The sequence below is a fragment of the Rhipicephalus sanguineus genome, chromosome 4 (genome assembly GCF_013339695.2).
Source record: "Rhipicephalus sanguineus isolate Rsan-2018 chromosome 4, BIME_Rsan_1.4, whole genome shotgun sequence".
In the NCBI taxonomy this organism is placed as follows: Eukaryota; Metazoa; Arthropoda; class Arachnida; order Ixodida; family Ixodidae; genus Rhipicephalus; species Rhipicephalus sanguineus.
Genome location: NC_051179.1, coordinates 58,501,483 through 58,517,662, shown reverse-complemented (window position 1 = coordinate 58,517,662; position 16,180 = coordinate 58,501,483). Strand labels below are relative to the sequence as shown.

General features: G+C 47.8%; 1 protein-coding gene and 1 non-coding gene across 2 annotated transcripts in view; one reads left to right on the top strand and one right to left on the bottom strand.

The window, feature by feature from the left end:
• Nucleotides 1-12,963, bottom strand: part of LOC119390052 (uncharacterized) — a 30,838-nt gene extending 17,875 nt beyond the window's left edge. Inside the window, exons 1-2 of the mRNA XM_037657579.2 lie at nucleotides 12,658-12,963; nucleotides 10,727-10,830 (exon numbers count right to left, since the gene is read on the bottom strand). Of these exons, the coding sequence (XP_037513507.1) occupies nucleotides 10,727-10,830; nucleotides 12,658-12,781 (228 nt within the window). The 5' untranslated portion in view covers nucleotides 12,782-12,963. The remainder of the gene's footprint in view (nucleotides 1-10,726; nucleotides 10,831-12,657) is intronic.
• Nucleotides 4,351-4,546, top strand: LOC119392044 (U2 spliceosomal RNA). Its single transcript, XR_005183637.1, has one exon. It is a non-coding gene; the product is annotated as a U2 spliceosomal RNA (small nuclear RNA).
• Nucleotides 12,964-16,180: the final 3,217 nt, after the last annotated feature.

Here is a 16,180-nt window from a genome sequence, read left to right as displayed (position 1 = left end):
TTCGTGTTGTTCCGATTCCTATGATCATGTCATTTTTTCATTTTTTTCAAATGGCACACGCATTGAAGCAACGCCTATATTGCACATCCATCGTGTCAACCTCAATGGGTGTGCTGGCCACAGGTCATATTAATCGCCAAGTTTCTATAGGTTATACAGAAAAAATACTGTAACAGTCCTGATTTCTCGAATGTACGTCGCCAAGAGCAAACTCTCTTTGTTTATTATAGTCAATCCTAAGATGAGGAAGAGGACAAAGAGAACACGCGCCGGCCGAGTTATTGCGTTGGACGCGCTAGGCGCTGCTTAGGTCACGCGAAACGGCGGAATGCAAAGCTTAAAGGAGCAGTAACAGCAAAATTTTCATTGTGACATTTATGCTTTAATTAGTAGCTTTCTGTCTGATCCCGAAATTGAATCGTAAATGCCCTAAAGTATCGTGTAATTAATGCTAGTGTCATTATGACCAATTTTGGCGACTTTCAAGATGCCTCAAAACGCCCATCTAATATCATAAGAAACAAGCGCTTTACCGCGGTGAAGCGGTGAAGTATTATAAGATCACGTGCGCCCAAGCTTTGGTGGCGTTGTGAGCGCGCCTTTTGAAGCGGGGTCCCGCGTGCGTGCGCAATGTAACGATGGGTGTGCAGCAGTATCAGTTAGGGTGTGAGGCAGCAGGTGCGTTATTGTGGCGAAATTTCTGCTATACACGCGCCTGCCAAGCACCCATTATATTGCCAAGAGTTTGCCTCCTGAGAAAAAGAAAATACCGGCTTTGTTTAAGAAGTGAAGCCAACGTGAAAAATAAGCAGCATGGCGGCTAAGAGAGACAAAGGATTCATTCCACGCAAGTGATCGTCTTCAACATCCACCCGCACTGTTCATAGTTTTGTTCGCGTCTGCCTATTCTTGCATTGCGTTGGGCTCGCTTTCAGTCAGCACCCAACCACACACATATAGAAACACACACACACACACGCTGTCGACGCTCCGCGCATCTCGCCCATATGTCACCATCAACCTCCGAAGAGCAGCGCAGTCTGTGGGTGCGTAAGGTAAACGTTCATTGCGTCGCGGAGACGAGTAGACAGGAGAAGTAAATTGCATGTGCAGTCGCTTTTATAAACGACCTTTGGTGTTGTCCGTGGCCAATACATTCCTTGTTGCGGTTCTTGAAACGCCACTGGTGTAACCAGCGCACAACTGTTTCACGACATGCTGGCACGTAATGCAGTTGAGAGGTCGTCGCTCAGAATTATCACACGATGATGAGCACACAAGAAATCATTCGAAGCGGCGTGGCGAAGACGCAGGATTTGAGACGAACCAACCCAGACAGTCAAAGAGAAGCTGTTGCCAGGCGTCGGCGCCAGTCGGCACGACGCATAGCCATATAATACCCTACAAGGTTCTAATAATTCTTGTTAACAGGACTAATAATAACCGCCTGATAAGAAAGAAATAGAGGCGTATCATTAGACGACTAATATATATGACTCAACTAGAATGCGCCGACAGCACCTTTAGCCGTGAAGCCCAAAATCAAACCCCCGAATTTACCGTCGCGAAAACTATAGACCTCTTCACAGACGGCTCCCTGGGCACTGCCATAATCCTCTCTGGGCTACGCTAGATAGGTGTGACCCTCAAAAAATGCACTGCCGAGGCTGTGACGTCAGCCTTTGTACTCCCGCGCGCAGCCCAACATGGCAGCGTTTTGTTTTCTCTCCTGTGAAAAGGTCCATAGTTTTCGGCGTCTTGGGAAGTCATTAATTCACCTAGAGGCTCTCAAGAGGCGAAGAAATTAATGCGGCTACAGCGTAGAACTACCTGCAATAACAAGGAAGCAATCGAAGAGTAACGTGCGCATGCCCAAGCTCGGAGCTTCGTTCTTTTCCTTTTTATTGCGATAGCAATTATATGGACAGTCTCGGCTGGATTTTGCCGTCGCCGTCGCCGTCATGCACCGTATATGTATAAGTATGTATATATATATAAAAGCCCCAAAAAAAATTATTCAGAAAAATGCTCCCGAAGCGCGGAATCGAACCAGGGACCTCTTGTTCCGCAGCGAGTGGCGCTATCCACTACGCCACGAAACGCAGATCCTCCGCATAGCTAACGGCGAGCGTTATATACATACCCTTTACCGCTGCACGGACTCACAGACAGCAGGCGATAATAAGCTTTCTTGATTACCAGCGAGATGGCGCTAGCAGCGCGACGGGCGCATTTAAAAGTCGTCGTCGAGCTCGCTCGCTTCTTATATTTGCGCAGCGAGAACATTGCCCTTCCGTTGTCTGCTCGCGCGGTTTTCTCGCGGTGAGGGGAAGAGGAATGTTTCACGCTTTCACCGTGATGTCCGCGCTCATGTTACCGAGCGTACGAAAGTCACTCGAGCTGAAGGGACGCCGCTAAACGAACAAACAGAAGATGAGCGCGAACTATCAAGTGTCACAGCTCGACAGTTGAAGCACGCCAGTTTCCTTCGCTGCTTCGGCCGCCTTTGCAACAGGAACGCTGTTCAAACTGAGAGTATCCATTGGCGAGCCTCACTTCGTATAGCATTAATTTCTTGCTATCGCATTCATTGCTTCGCCCTTGCGGCGAAACTGTGACTTTTTTTCTCTCTTCTGTATCTCTCTTGGCTTCGATTCGACTGGATTCACAACGTGGTTGGCTTTGTGTTTGGATTCATGCAAAGTGTTCGGATAGTTTCGGTTTCGGCTGCACTTACCTATGTGTTGTTCTTGCTCAAAAATCGCATCATGCAGGCATTTTGTATCGGCGTCAACATTTGACGCTCTTATTCGCCTTGATAGTTAAATAATACGAAGTTGTCCGTGTTTATTTATAGAGTCGTCGCCGTAAGGTAGCGGCAAGAACATGGTGGTGAGTCTCCCCTTCATGGAGGCAAAATAAAAAAATTTTTAAACCTCCTCGGTCCCCTTCCATGTGTTGCAAGTAATTACCGCACACGTTCAGATATGAGTGTGACGCTACAAAATTTTCAGTGCCCGCGGGGCTCCCTGCATAAAGCAATATATGTGCGAAAACAACCACCTTACCTTTTTCTCTCTGGCCACATTTCCATTAATTATTTCACGCTCATAAAATTTAAAAACTAATTATCTGAATTATCGTTTCCCTCGAGCTTTTACTGTGCCTTAGAATCGCAAGTATTCCGAAGTTATTATTTATTATGATTATAAAAATGTGGCTTGGGCTATACCAACGTTGATCGTTTCTATGACCGAGTGGTTCTTCCATTGAAAAAACAAAAACAAAAAAAACACAGCATATCCACGGAGTGAATGATGATGAGTGGGCGAAGCTGCGGAGGTTCATCGGTAAACCGTGAATCTTCCGTGAATTCTGCCCAGTACATCATCACCGACGTGAGATCGGGCGCGTTTATACTAAAGGTTCGATGTGTTATGACGACTTGCAGCTCACTTTAATTTTACATGTACGCTGTGAATTTTCATTGTTTAGAAAACCATTGCTTTAGAAAACATCTGGCGTCTTTCGTTAAGCAGCTGGCGTCTTTTCCTTTCACTTTAGAAACATCTGGCGTTCTTTCGTTTTGCTTTTACAAAACATCTGGCGTCTTTCGTTGGTTTATTTCATCAGTCAACGGCGTTTTGAACAAAATTTTTATTGTTTAATCACGCACAGGAGAAATCTCACCAGGCACTACCTTGGAGGTAAAGAATGGCTGCTAATGGGAATGAGAGACAGAAGAAGTCGGGGCTTTTAGCTAACGCTGCGAATTTTTTATTGTTCAACAACGCACAGGAAAAATCTCCCACCGGCACCACCTTGGAGGTCAAAGCGTAAGACTAGTTACGCCCTACGTCTACGTGGGACGAACGGGTGCCGCCTTAAGGAGCTTCGCCCCTAAAACAAATTGCCGAAGCTTCAATGCAGCAGATCCAGCACTGTCGAACATGGTCTTTTACACTTCACTGCATCATCGTTGATGAACATATTTTCATTTTAAGAACTGGCGCGCCAGCGCTCGCTGCGGTGGTTTGCGCAGTAACTCGAGCATATGCGCCACAGAAGAGGGCGCTCATAAAGTGAGTTTTATAATTAAACAATAAGTTGTTTTATGAAATAAATTAAAAGCTCGAAGTGGCTAGAGTGGTTCGTACTGGAACACTCTTCGAATTTTCTTTTTATTTGCAAATGCTCGTGGAATATAGAAATTTGTGATGCTCTAAACTATGGCCGCTGTGAAGGATCTTTGATGGGGGTGCAACTCTTGCGGCGTGTGCTGGCACGGCCGGACTCGACTCTCTCCTCCGCTCGCGGAGTAGGGGGTCGAGTCCGGCCGTGGTGCTGGTTGTCGCTTCTCGGCCCTTGGCCGCCTTGGCTAAGATGAATTGTAGTGTCTGTTCTTATCAGGTTAATATCTGATCCTGCCCTCAATGGGTCTTGGATATTAATTGAATTTTTGCAGTTCGGTGCTCGTAGGAGCTTGCTCCGCGTGCACCACGGGTCGTCTTGGCGTTGCACTGCAGTCATGTACGGCCCAGTCCCCTTCGGGGGACGTATTATCAGTTCAAAAGTCAGAATAATCACATTAGAGCTGTTAAAAAAAAGTTTCGCCGCAAGAGTCAATCAATGAAATGCGATAGCAACATACTGTAATGTCGCACAAAGAAGAGCAAACAGCTCGAAACATTAAGCGCACCGCTCAGGCACAAAGGACGCACGCAAAGAACACACACAGGATGAGCGCAGTCTGACAACTGTCACAGCTCAACAGTTGCAGCGCGCTGCTCAAACACAAGGAAGGGCGCTCTAAAAGAACTCACAGGTATACACAGGACGAGCGCGAACTGCACAGTTGTTACTTCTTTGTGTTTGAGCAGCGCGCTGCAAGTGTCGACTACGCACAACCCAACACTCTTAGCGCTTGTGCTACTCTACTTCTGAACCCGCTAAACGCGTCACAGTATTGTCAGCGTCGTAGGGTGCTGAACGCCACGTTGAGCCTTGGTGCGCTGTTTGTCCTCGATATAAAATAAACTTTCACGTAACTAACGCAATTCATACTTCGGCGAAAAAAAACTTATGCATAACCAGCCATCAAGTGAAGGCCACATCTGGAACTTGAAATTTTATGTCAGTGCTCCGCTGTTAACACGGTAAATAATAGCTTGCTGTCTCCCCGGTCTCTCCTCGGCAATGCCGTCATCAGCGACGCAGCAGACAAGAGAAAACGGCATTGGCTGGTTTCATGAACGGCCCGCTGGCGGGCCATCTCGGAGGCAACGTATCCGCGTCGTATTGGCACAGCTGCCGCCGAGGTCGCCCGCAGTGTATGCATGTAGCTTACAGCGTGCTCGTGACAACAACAGGAGAACGAAAAAAATACGCTTGTTCTGTGCGATAACTCCGCTTATACCTCGCGCATTCGAAAATTTTTGCGATCATCGAGGCCGATAATGACTTCTAACGTAGCACATAACGTGGATCTAAATTTGCAGGGAGAGTGAATTATTGTTCAACGCTCCTGAGTGGGAAATATCACGATTAATACCTCGTAGCGAAAGCGCTTGCAGGATCATTAAGCGAAGAAAGGTCGTCTTCATATGGGATTGTCTTAACGTCTCAGTCTACGTGTACGTGTAGCGTTATCCCTACAAGAGAAAATAAAGAGTATTTTGTTGTTTATGTGTTTGGCGACTGTAATTGTTTATAGCGCATAAATCGACTATGCAAGCAGACTTTGCGTAGCTAGCATATAGCGTTTTTTTTTTATTAATGACCAGTGTCACCTCAAAGACACGTAGGTCCAAGAGACACTCCTGCGCTCTAGTGAAGACATTTATGACGTCTATGCCTACTGAGGTACAAAAGAATACATTTAATCTGGGACACTGTACCGTAAGCACCACGGGAATCGCTTTTTTTTTATTAGTGCTTGTATTGAACGTTTTTGTCACTCTTTATCTCTGTTCACACTTTTTCAGTCCTCCTTTGAAGTGTCACAATTCTTTTTGTAAAATTCTTCGGGCGAATACTCTTATAGCTGCTGAAACATTGAGCACACACTAAGTCCATCCACTAGCAGCTGCGCGAGTGAGCTACATCTTGATGCATCAAAGCGTCGTCGTGTTACCACTGTTTCTAAGAAATGCAGCGATTAAACATATGAGTTTTGTAAATAAATAAATATCAATTTTTATATGCGCAACTGCGTATAAGGAATAGTTCAATGCGCGTAAAAGTAAACGCACTCATAAAGAAACGTTTCACTTGATTATGCCTGCGGTACGAACAATATCACTCTTTCCTTTTTAAACAAGAAAATACGAGTTGACTCGAGCCAGTTGTCCATAATTAAGCGGCTTTCGTAAGGAACTGCATTTTGCAGCAAATAGGAGGACCTTTTAAGTTTACAGGAATGTTGGTTAATAGCTTAGATTGTACGCGACGTCTTTAATCTACTGGTTCTGGCAAGCCCTGCATGGGTGCTCGTATAAACAAGTTTGTTGAAGTGGCGGTCCATCTTGCTTCTGAGAAGACAGCTTCTTACTTCATGTGTTATTTTCTTTTCTTTTTTTTTTCAGTACACATATGCTCGTATATATGCATGCGCGCTAACTCCGACAAGGAGGCCCACTTGAAAAACAATGACAAACGAGTGCACGCGTGCTATGCGGTTTGCTCGTGTGAACTTGGCATGCAGCGTTGCGGTTCGCAGACGTGCACGTGTCAGCACTTGCAAAACCCAAGACAACACACTTTCTTTTTGTGTTGCGTGCGTGGTTTCTGTTTAGTACGCGACGCTGTGTGCGCATACCCTTGCTGACAAACGGCGCCTTCGCCGGTCAAGGCCACTGCGTACAACGAAGAAGGGTCGAGCCCACAAGCCGCGCCTTTGCCTGAGCCGCATCGCGCCTCCGGCCTAATTTTGCTTAATTCGACCTTCGCGATGGCTAGGGATGTTGCGCAGCGCGGCCCGGGGCAACAACACGCGGAGAACGCCGGCCCGCGCCTTGTTTCTTCAAAACATGTCCAGAACGCCTTCGTTGCGCACTTGCCCGTCGGTGTGTGTGCGGTGCACTCCGCTTATGCAAAACCGTGCCTCCTCTCTGCTGTCTTGCAGGACGGACGAACGTTAACTGAGCAGGTTCTGTTGACTCCCGATCTGTGAAGCCCCGCCGCACACGCCTTCGCCGTGGTGCTTCTATCTTACATACTATAGGCTGAAAGAACGTCGTCTTCATTTTCCAACGGCTTCCCCTATTAACATATAGTCACACCGCTCATCAAGTAGTTTTCGCTGCTCAACGACAGTGCGTCAAAACAGGGACTGCGTGATAGTCTTTAATATAGTATAACCTCAATGTGGAACCTTAATGTGGAACCTTTGCTCCTGCAGAGCCTTGAAGTTCCTTGTTTTTACAGCGAAAGCTGTTATGAGATCATTTCACCGGCCGTTTTTGCTGCCGTAGTTGTCCGCCGCCGCCGCCGCCGCCGCCGCCGGTGTCCGTAACCAGTATCGCTCGAAATAAGAAAAAAAAAACGCCAGGCCTGCGCTGAAACCGCAGCACAGTCACAGCGAAAGCTGGAAGAGCGGCGTTTCTAGAGCCCGTTAAGCTCTCTTGGGGCTACAATACAAGTACACTAGAAAGGTACCCACTACGCCATAAATCACAATTTTTGTGAAGTTGGGAAGCACCTACTAAGCTATTATTCGTCATTCTGCGGAGAAGCGAGACACCAGCTACACGTCTGTAAGGCATTATGTGCATTTTGTTGACGCGACGACTGATGACGATGAAAAATTATGGCTCAGCCCTTTGTAATTGGGTTGGAATCTTTAAACGGCCCACCAGTTATGTAATTTGCATTGGGTGACACCCGGTCGCTATTTCCCTCTCCCGTCATGCTGTATAACATGCGTTGACGTGGGAGAGAGACGTGGGGGGGGGGGGGGCGAAGAGCTTTACTGAGACCCCGAAGAAATGGATCATGCGCTTATGGGCTTCCTTGGCAACCAATACAAGTGCACTTGCGAGGAACCCACTACGCTATCAATCATTGTAATTTTACTGATACCCCGAGGAAGTGGATCACGCGCTTATGGGCTTCCTTGGCAACCAATACAAGTGCACTTGCGAGGAACCCACTACGCTATAAATCATTGTAATTTTTGAGAAGTAGGGCAGCAGGCACTGTGCCATTTTTCGTCATTCTACGGAAAGCGTTGGTACCTGCTAAACGCATGTAAGGCATTATGCGCACTTTGTTGATGCTGTGCCTGATGACGATGACGAATTATGGCAGAGCCCTTTGTAATGGGTTGGAAGCATTCACCAACCTACTCGTTGCGCAATTCGCATTGTGTGACGCCTGGTTATAGAATTCGCGTTGTGCGACGCTTGGTGCTTATTTTACTCTTCTACCACGCTACATTGCATGTGCTAATGTGGTTCCTTCCCGACATGAAGCCTGTATAGGACCTTTTTGCAAACCAGTTTCAAGCACCGGCATGGCTCAGAGGTTGAATACTGGGCTCCCACGCAGAGGGCCAGGTTCGAACCTCGTTCCATCCTGGAATTTTTTTCTTATTTCGTTTTTTTTTCTTATTTCGAGCGATACTGGTTACGGACACCGGCGGCGGCGGCGGCGGCAGCGGCGGCGGCGGCGGCGGCGGCGGCGGCGGACAACTACGGCGCCAAAAACGGCCGGTGAAATTATCTCATAACAGCTTTCGCTGTAAAACATAAGGAAAAAATTCCAGGATGGAACGAGGTTCGAGCCTGGGCCCTCTGCGTGGGAGCCCAGTATTCAACCTCTGAGCCATGCCGGTGCTTGAAACTGCTTTGCAAAAAGGTCCTATACAGGCTTCATGTCGGGAAGGAACCACATTAGCATATGCAATATAGCGTGGTAGAAGAGTAGAATAAGCACCAAGCGTTGCACAACGCGAATTCTGTAACCAGGCCTCAAACAATGCGAATTGCGCAACGAGTAGGCTGTTGAATGCTTCCAACCCGTTACAAAGGTCTCTGCCATAATTCTTCATCGTCATCAGGCACAGCATCAACAAAGTGCGCATAATGCCTTACATGCGTTTAGCAGGTACCAACGCTCTCCGTAGAATGACGAAAAATGGCACAGTGCCTGCTGCCCTACTTCTCAAAAATTACAATGGTTTATAGCGTAGTGGGTTCCTCGCAAGTGCACTTGTATTGGTTGCCAAGGAAGCCCATAAGCGCATGATCCATTTCCCTGCCTTCCTCTGCTCTTTCTTTCTCTCTCCTCGGGGTCTCAGTAAAGTTCTTCGCCCCCCCCCCCCCGTCTCTCTCCCACGTCAACGTATGCCATACAGCATCAAGGGGAGGGAAATAGCGACCGGGCGTCATCCAATGCAAATTACATAACTGGTGGGCCGTTTCGAGATTCCAACCCATTACAAAGGGCTGAGCCATAATTCTTCAACGTCATCAGTCGTCGCGTCAACAAAGTGCACATAATGCCTTACAGACGTGTAGCTGGTGCCTCGCTTCTACGCAGAATGACGAATAATGGCTTAGTAGGTGCTTCCCAACTTCACAAAAATTGTGATTTATGGCGTAGTGGGTACCTTTCTAGTGTACTCTCTTCCAGCTTTCGCTGTGACTGTGGGTACCTTTCTAGTGTACGCTCTTCCAGCTTTCGCTGTGACTGTGCTGCGGTTTCAGCGCAGGCCTGGCGTTTTTCAATAAATAAGCTAATAAATAACGTCACTTCGTTCATTCACTTAATATGGTGGTTTCCGCTTCTTGCATTTTCCATCCTCTTGCGCCTGTTTATTTTTGTCCTATTACAACGAAGCTATCTTAGTCGACCATGTGCCGTTGACGTCGTTGGCGTAACGCTGGTCACGTGACCTGAGGGGCGAGAGTGATGCTTGGCGGAAAGGAGGGCAACTAATGAGGCGCGAAAAGTATATAGGTCCGTGAGGGGCTTCAGCAACAAAGAAATTTGATTAAATAAAGACAAATTTTTGCGTGAACCTTTGTTTTAATGCATCTCATTTACGTAGTTTTCGCGGGGTGATTCGCAAATGATGGACTGCCAGCTCCACGTCGTGAAAACTGTCGACCCGTAACCACACGCCTAACTTATCACAAAGAGAAAATGACTACGAAGACACCTACGGAAAACAGCAATAAAGGGGCATTTGCGAAAATCCGAGTAAAAGGGGGCCACAATTACTTCTATATCTGATGGTTATATCGCGGCATGAAAACGGCTGTACGCTTTTATTAACTGCGATTGTTTTTTTTTTGTTTTCTTTTGTTTTTTCGTGTCGTAACGGCCTTGCCACATGATAACGCATGACGCAGTGTAACGTAACCATGAGTTATTCCGGTTGAAAAAGTATTGTGTCTGGTTTTATCAGTCCATAAATACAGAACAGCCGATCGATCAGTCTCCTTCGTACTCAGTGCCTTGAGCACTGACCGGTTTCAATTGGGCGCTTGTAGTACACGTCTTCATATTATAAGAAATAAGTTCATGAAGAAACGTTACAGTTAACCTTTTCAGACATGTGACGGCACGGATTGTGTGTGGGACGAGAAAGCATTTTTTTATATCCCTACTGCGCTCATTTATAAAAGAAATATTTACCGTATTTTACTAAATGCACGATATACTGTGCTACCACGACTGCTCGTCAAGCGTGAAGAACTTTCTAGCAGTTTCCTGTGCTCACCTCCTCAAGAATACTGCCGTGAACGGGCATATTGTAGAGTCCTTCTATGCAGGGCATGAACATGTCCGCCGCTTGCTTCAGAACAGACATCATTTGGCTGTCATCTGCGCAGATGGGTAATTAACATTTCTGAAGTCCACGTATTTCTATTGAGCCGTGTAGGTACTGAATTTCGGTTTGCGCTCTGAACACGACAAGATGTCCATTTGTGCAATCCGTAGTAGGTATATGTATATGTCAACACGGAGGCAACATTCCTCTTGCATTTTTGTCGAGCAGTGGCGTAGCCAGGGGGATTGATTCCGGGGGGTTCTAACCATATCCCCCGATCTTTTTACATTTTGTATGCGTACATACGCACGATTGTTTGATATGCACTGTCTATCCGCACTCGTAGCATTCGAATTTGAGCAGTCCCAAGTTTTCGACACGTTGTCGAAGCGAGACAGCACGAAGCGCTCGCATCACCTCTGACTGCGTCTTCTTCACGTCAGCGCGGTAACACCGAGTTCTCGCGGTCGTCAAGTGGCACCTATCATCTCTATACGTATACTCACGTGACATCACGCTTGTTCATTTTAAATAATAATCGAACGTTTACTGCTTTTTTTGTGGTTGATAAAAACTACAGGTTTCGATTTGTGCCAGTTATTCAATATACATTTGCTCTCGCTCTGAATGATTCGTCTTTTGGGCGACACTGCGATTATTTTGTTGATTAGTGACTAACCACCAATCATCATTCGCCACCCTTGGGCCGCCAACGCTAATCGCATGTACCCGCCCTTTCATTTTGAAACGGCTTTCTTTACTGCATGGAAACAGCTCGTTTATCTAGCATTTCTGCTACATGCGGATCATTCGCAATGGCTGTTGCTGCGCCTTCACATGCAACCCCGGCAAGTTTTACTCAAACCCCGCGAGCTCACATGCAAGTTTTACGAAAACCCCGGCAGCTGCACTGCGGAAAACCGCTAATCTGTGTGAGTGACCCGTGCAGGTACGTAGCGGTAGAAGTGTGTGTGTGTGGGGGGGGGGGGGGGGGGGGTGAGGTATGTAGTAGGGATGTATGGGGCTGCTTTTCACCATTAGCTACGGCCCTGCACCATTCAAACTCGGGACTGTGCAGCGCTCACAAAAAGCGACCAGGACGAAAGGAGGGCACACGACATGCGCTGAAAGAAGTGCACGCAACAGCGCATGTCGTGGCAACTTCTTTCGCCCTCCGTCGTTTTTTTTTGCGAGCGCTGCACAGTCCTAAGTATGAATCCATACCAACTATAGCACAGCTTTTCATTCGAAGTCAATTTATTTCCTGCACCACTGCCTGCGCCCTGTACCATTGGCTACGCCACTCCACCATTGGCTACTCATCTGCACTATTGGCTACGCCCCTCCATTATTGGCTACTCCTCTGCACCATTGGCTGCTCCTCTGCACCATTGGCTACGCCCTTGCACCGTTGGCTGTGTCCGTACATTTGGACTTGAACACAAAGCATGCACACGACACGCGACCGTTTTTGCCTTCCGCTCCTATCGGAATGCAGCAAAATAGGCATACACGACATTAATAATATCTCAACAGAAAAGTCTATGAAGGGCAACGAAAACTAAACAAGAACGCTACACAATTTCCATGGCTTTGTTTGATAGGATAAACCACTTTGCTCCCTGCCCTCAGTGTTTGCAGACCTTTATATGAGAATATCGCGGGCATCACACAAAAAAAAAAAAAAAACCAGGCGCACAAGGTCATTAAATGGGCTACAGATTCCTGTATGTCACGTGGTGGTATCACGGACCGAAGTGCAGCTTTTTCTCCTTACTCAAAAAACTATCAACGCGGATGTGGCACAGATTGTTTCTGGGAACGTTTATGAATAACCGGGTGTTATGGTTAGTAGAACGTCCGCATTGCTACGTCGTCACCTGGTGTGCTGCCACATCCTTCGTTGGCATCGGTCGTCCCGGCCAGCAGGAGCGCGACGGTAAGGGCACCGAAGAGCAGGACGTCCCTCGGCCGAACACCGTCTAGTAATCCGAGAATGGTCATGACAGAGAAGAGTCAACACAACGCCTTTGGTTTTGGTTACGCCCGCGCTATGCGTCGTCGCGATGGCTGACGCTAGTGTCGCGACTGTCCACCAGGGTCCATCTCATCAGGTGACCTCGCGGAGAGCGTGTTTGATTTGTTCGCCGGTGAAGCGGTTCACTCCGCTTGTTTGCTTTGAAGCAATGCCCTTGAACGAAGAGCTATGTGCGCATGCCAGCAGCAGCAGCAGCAGCAGCTGAGTAGGCAGCTAAAGGAAGCGCACGAGTTTTGTGCAGTCGATCATCGCTCATGAAAAACGATATTTTTTCCAGCTCTCCGAGGCACGTCGCAGTCGGCGAGGATACTTTATTACAGGGGCGTCGGCGTCGTAGGAGAATTTCGCTATAGTATATTGTTACGAATTTTATATAGCTCAACATCGGAGGAACCACGAGCTTTATCGATGTCGCGCGGCACCTCCGAAAGCGCGAGAATCTGTTTTCGTTACATCTTCAGCGCTGGATTCAGGCACATAGAGGCATTGCACCCTCCCCCCCCCCCCAAAAAAAAAAAAAAAAAAAATGTCCAGCCAGCTCAACTTCGTGAAAGCCGTCGAAACAGCGAAGCTAGATATACCCCCTTCTTTGGGCCATTGTCTTTCTATTGGCTACGTGGGGCGGCTTCTTCCTCGGGAGTACGAGAAGTCTTGGCCATTCTGGAAGAGCGAACTCCCCAAAACCCACACGCTCCTTTAAACTCCACCGTGCCCCACACTGGGGCTCTTCGATTTTCCATTTTCTGGCAGCCCGCTGGCTGCCACAAACCAGCCAGCGGGTTCCGGTTCTGACAGGAAATGACGTTATATCACGTGGCCTAAAAACTTCTGGCAACCAGAAAGTGGTCGGGAGATGTAAAATCGAATTTTGGGCTCGCGGCTGGGCGGCTCACAACTGCGTCGTCTGCTCCAACATGCTAGTACAAACTTTTTTAGCGACAATCACTGGGCTGTTAGCCTTACTGCGCGCTCGCAGGCACCGCAGGCGTCACCAAATCGTTGTGTGCGAGGATGAAAATGTCGAAGACATCGTTGTGTGTCTGCTGATAAGCAGACTGCAACGAGAAGAACGGCATAGAGTTCCGCTGTATGTTGAGAACGTCGTGCCGGCGTATATGGACTTTGAATTTAAAAAGTTATTCCGACTGTCTAGAATTACTTCTGCAGTCCTTGTTAAGGAGCTTGAAGCACCTCAAGGCCTCCCAGGCCGACCGAAAATTTCGGCCGAAAAAACGCTTCTTGTCGCACTGGTCGAGAGCCGCCGAGGGTCCCGAGGCCTTTGCATTCCGTGGAGTCCACTCAAAGATGGTCGCGAGCGCTCATCGTCCCTTTTGGCGTCTGCTAGCCAGAAAACGGCCAGATAGCCGCCAGACCAAAATCGTCCTGGCGAGTTCTGGCGACCCGCGGGTCGCCAGATGCAGCCAGAGAGCGAAAAACGAATGCCCACCGGAAGTGCGCGCGCGGTGGGCGGAGCAACCCGAGAAAAAACGAATGCGTTCTGGCTGTCTCTGGCAGCCCGGGGGTAGCCAGATGTAGCCAGAAGTGGAAAATCGAATAGGCCCACTGACTTCTCGCAAACGGCTGGGTTCTGGCGCGCTTTCCGACGAGCCTCACCCGTGCCCTTCTTGCCGCGCGTCTCATTGGTTCGCACTTTCCGCCGAACCTCACCCTCGCCACTCTTGGCGCGCCTCGCACTGGTTCACCCTTTCCATTAAGTTTCACTCTCGCCCCTCTCGGCAAGGCACTGCCTTTCCCCCTTCCTACCGAGCCTCATTCTCGCCACACCGCAAGGCCCCGTGACCATCGTTACACCGCCGGCGCCGGCGAAGGGTCTGCAGCTAAGAACAGTGCTTCGCTGTTAAAAGAAAGGAAATTGTGCGTCGTCTCCGTGATCACTAAACTGGAGAAGACGTGAAGTCAGGAGGGAACCACTTTAACTCGAAAACTACAGTTTAAAACCAACAACGCTACAACAGCTGGGCTAGTTTGTGCGGTAAGATAAATAAATGACCTGCCTCATATTGAATCCGTAGTTCAAGTACCTAAAACCACATAACTGAATTTTTGATAAAAGATTGTTGAATGTCGCTGGAGCCAATAACATTCGAACCAGAGGACTTGTCTTCGTCAGGGAGGCAAATGCCTTTTTTTAGCTGCGTGTTTATGTACGCTTTGTTCACTCTCTCCAAACTCAAAAGTGCAGGGCGGGAAGAGAGAGCTTGTGCGTACCAGCACTCTATTCATCTCAGTCCGGTTGCCTTCGGAAATAGCAGCAGTACTTTCCTTTTTTTTTTTTTTTTCAAGAGCGACAGCTTTACTCCTCCCGGTACAAACCGAGAAAACGACATTGAAGCTCGGCCATGGTCACTTTCCTCCTCTTCCACTGACACGTGCGTCGTCATAGCAACGGACATGCGCAGTATCAGTTTGTTCTCCTCTCCTGCGCACCCACCTCCGTTGATTGGCGAGAGCCACGACCCGGTGGGCGCGCGCGCCTCGTGGCTGCCGCGCCGGCAACAGCGTGCCGCTGCTTGCCGCACGGGGGCGCCGACGAGCAGGACACCGCCGCCGGATTGGTTTAACTGCGTTCAACCACGACATTTCTTTCTTTTTAACAGCGGATCTATTTAAGCCGGACGTAAACTGTCCAACGCGAACAAAAAACCTCGGGCGGGTATGCGCCACAGGAGTTGGGCAAGCCCTACTACCGAGTCCAGCAGGCGCGAGCGTTAAACGAACACGTGAAAGAGAGAGACAGAAAGAGATAGAAAGAGAAAATATAGTGAAAGAAAGAGAGAAAGAAAGACAGATAAATAAAGCGATAGAAAGAAAGAAATACACAGAAATAAAGAGAATAAAGATATAAAAAGATAAAACGACAGAGAAGGACGTAGAGAGAGAGAGAGAAACAGATAGAAAGAAAGAGGAAGCGATAAATAGAGAGAGAGACGAAGAAAGGGAAGAAAGAGAGAGAAAGACAAAAAGAGCGAGAAAAATAAAGAAATAGAGAAAGAAAAAATAGAAGGAAACAGATACAAAAAGAAGTATAAGAAGCACAAAGAAAGAGAAGAAGAAAGAAATAGAAAAGGAGAAACCAGGAAGGCCGCCCTCCTCCGCTATTCCTTCAGGCTTGGCTCCACTAGTGCAAAGCTGCCATACTTTTTTTTTTTGTTGATTACCTTTACCGGCATCTCCTTGAACATCTTGTGCTTGTGTGTGACATCGTAATGTAGTGTTCAGTTTGGACTTTCTGCTTCGTAAATATAGCGCTAGCCTAGTTATATGATGCATGTTGATAATTTACAGCAAGCCCCTGGAAAAGCCGTCCTATTGCAGCTTTGAAAAACTGGCAAATTTGACATACC